Source organism: Chiloscyllium plagiosum, chromosome 11, assembly GCF_004010195.1.
Source record: "Chiloscyllium plagiosum isolate BGI_BamShark_2017 chromosome 11, ASM401019v2, whole genome shotgun sequence".
Taxonomy (NCBI): domain Eukaryota; kingdom Metazoa; phylum Chordata; class Chondrichthyes; order Orectolobiformes; family Hemiscylliidae; genus Chiloscyllium; species Chiloscyllium plagiosum.
The window spans coordinates 68426144-68428426 of record NC_057720.1 but is presented as its reverse complement, the minus strand read 5'-3'; the positions used below and the strand labels follow the sequence as shown (position 1 = coordinate 68428426).

The 2283-nt window shown below is 34.5% G+C and overlaps 1 protein-coding gene across 1 annotated transcript; it reads left to right on the top strand.

Moving 5' to 3' along the window:
• Positions 1 to 848: 848 nt before the first annotated feature.
• Positions 849 to 1548, top strand: LOC122554785. The gene is made up of 2 exons (XM_043700160.1): positions 849 to 939; positions 1166 to 1548. The coding sequence occupies exons 1-2, from the start codon at positions 909 to 911 to the stop codon at positions 1459 to 1461; spliced, it is 327 nt and encodes a 108-aa protein (XP_043556095.1). The 5' UTR covers positions 849 to 908; the 3' UTR covers positions 1462 to 1548.
• The last annotated feature ends 735 nt before the right edge of the window (positions 1549 to 2283 follow it).

The window sequence follows — 2283 nt, the reverse complement described above, 5'->3', positions numbered from 1 at the left end:
CCATCTCCCCCTTTTACAACCAAGAATAGGAAATGGCGCGCAAATGAGGTGGAATGGGTTACTAGTGAGCTGTAAATGCATAAAGTAGGATAACCTTGCTAAGTAGCAGAATTCTGAGGCTGTCACTTAAAACTTAAAGAGAAAATCAGAACTCTTTTTCCTCACATTGAGATTCTGATTTTACAATCTCGCTATATTTTCCAAACATTTTTCTATTGCTTTCACTACACCAGGAAGGAGAAAATTCCACCTCATATTTCAATGTTTCTTTTAGGGCATTCCAAATTCAAGAATGTTGTGTCATCTTTAACCAGTTAAGCTACTCGTTAATTATGTGGATAATGTGAACATGTGCAATGTTATAGACCAATGTTCGGCCATTGGTATTTCTGAAGTCACAAAGAGGAAAAGAGAAAAATAGCTGCCAGCCACCATTTTCATTCATAATAATCAAATTTTGAAAGAAACTTAGAATTATTTTACTTGTTTAATAGGAAATTAGATCACTAATTTATTAAAGTATTGCATTGCATTCATAAATATCTGTAAGCTGCATCATTAATCTAAGATTTAGTTTAAGTAAAAATTGATCATTATAGGCTTATGACTTGTGCTATGGCACTATTTACAGTGGCTCGCTTTTTCTCAAGAAATAACAAATCTTTTCCAATTTTCCAGTACCATGCACTCCAGAATATCTTGAAGTTGATGTGGACTGTGCAAATGACTCAATGTTACTGTCATGGGGTCATAGCGATACTGCAATATCCTATATGGCATTTGTAAATGCCAGTGATGAAGATCTACTTCATTGTGACACAACAAACACAAGCTGTTACATTCAAAATCTGAGGTGTGCCACCAAGTACAACATTTATGTTTATGCTTATGATGGAATTTGCACAAGTATGCTTAATTCTTCTTATGAAGTTGATACAGGTAAACATTCTACTAATACCAATTATTATATTGCTTGAACTTAACTGTAGCATTATTTTATAAAAATGCTACTTTATGCAAAAAATGCTTGTCATTAAAAGTTCAAATTATAGTTTGCTTTATATAAATTCAGATTTGATGCATGATTAGTAATCTGAAGAAAATATAATCTAGATTGATTGTTTAATTAATTTTATTCTGTAATTTAATCCTTTATGTTACATAGTACCATGCATACCAGAAGGCATTCAAGTTTTACTAAGCCCTGCCAATAATGATGTACAAGACGTAGAAGTCTCCTGGAATAGCAGTCACTGTGCAGAAGACTTTGAAGTAGATGTAGAGGGACAAATTGAAAAAGATCCATTCTCCTTGTATAGCTTACGTTCATATTGGACAGCCAGAACTTTCTTCCAATTCCCCGTTCCTTGCAGTTCCACATACAAAATTTCTGTCACTGCAAGAAATCCTACAGGAATCAGCAGTCCAAGCAATCCTTCAACTGGTTTCACTGGTAAGTAACAGAATCACAAATCATTAAAAAAATCACAACTTCCTAAATATAAAACATAGCCATCACTGGGAATTAAGTCCTAGCATTCTACTTTCTTTGAGCTTTAAAACGATTGTTATTTGAAAATAAATAACCATCATATAATCTAATATGTACTTTATTAAAATCCTTTCATAATGGAACTAGAGTCACTCAGTATTATATCATAGCACCAGGTCATTCCATCAAACTTGTCTCAATATATGTTTCCCAATACCTTTCTAGACATGCCATCTGTTCACTCCATTTGTTTAAATGTTGCTGTGTTTTAAATAAAGATCTAAATCCTTATCAAACAAAGTGAAAGAAGGACAAACTTGCATTTATACCTTTCATACTCTTGGACATCCCATAGTGTTTTACAGCCAATGATCTAGTTCTGAATTGTAGACATTGCTGTAACATAAAAAAGGTGGCAATCTGTTTGTCCACTGCAGGGTGCCATGAACATCAATGTGACAACAGTCAGATAATCTTATTTTGGGTGTTGGCTGAAGGATAGACAATGGTCAAGAGGTATGGGAGAGCTTCTCTGGTTATCAAAGTGGTACCACTGGATTTCTTCAACTGATAGGACTGAAAGTGCTTGGTTCAAGGGACTTGCTCAAAGCACTTCTCACAACGAAGCACTCTTTCAGTATTGCATTGGTGTATCAAACTAGATGTGGGGATGAAAGTCTTTAAAGAAGACATGAAGAAATGTTTCCCTTTAATAAGGGATCAATAACCAGGGGGCATAAATTTAAGGTAAAGAACAGGAGGCTGAGAGGGGATTTAAGGAAGAAGATCTT

Bases quoted from the DNA above. Each gene is read 5' to 3' on its own strand.
- LOC122554785 (XM_043700160.1), top strand. From the start codon at position 909: ATGCTTAATTCTTCTTATGAAGTTGATACAG. The intron at 940-1,165 runs GTAAACATTCTA...TATGTTACATAG, and splicing joins TTCTTATGAAGTTGATACAG to TACCATGCATACCAGAAGGC.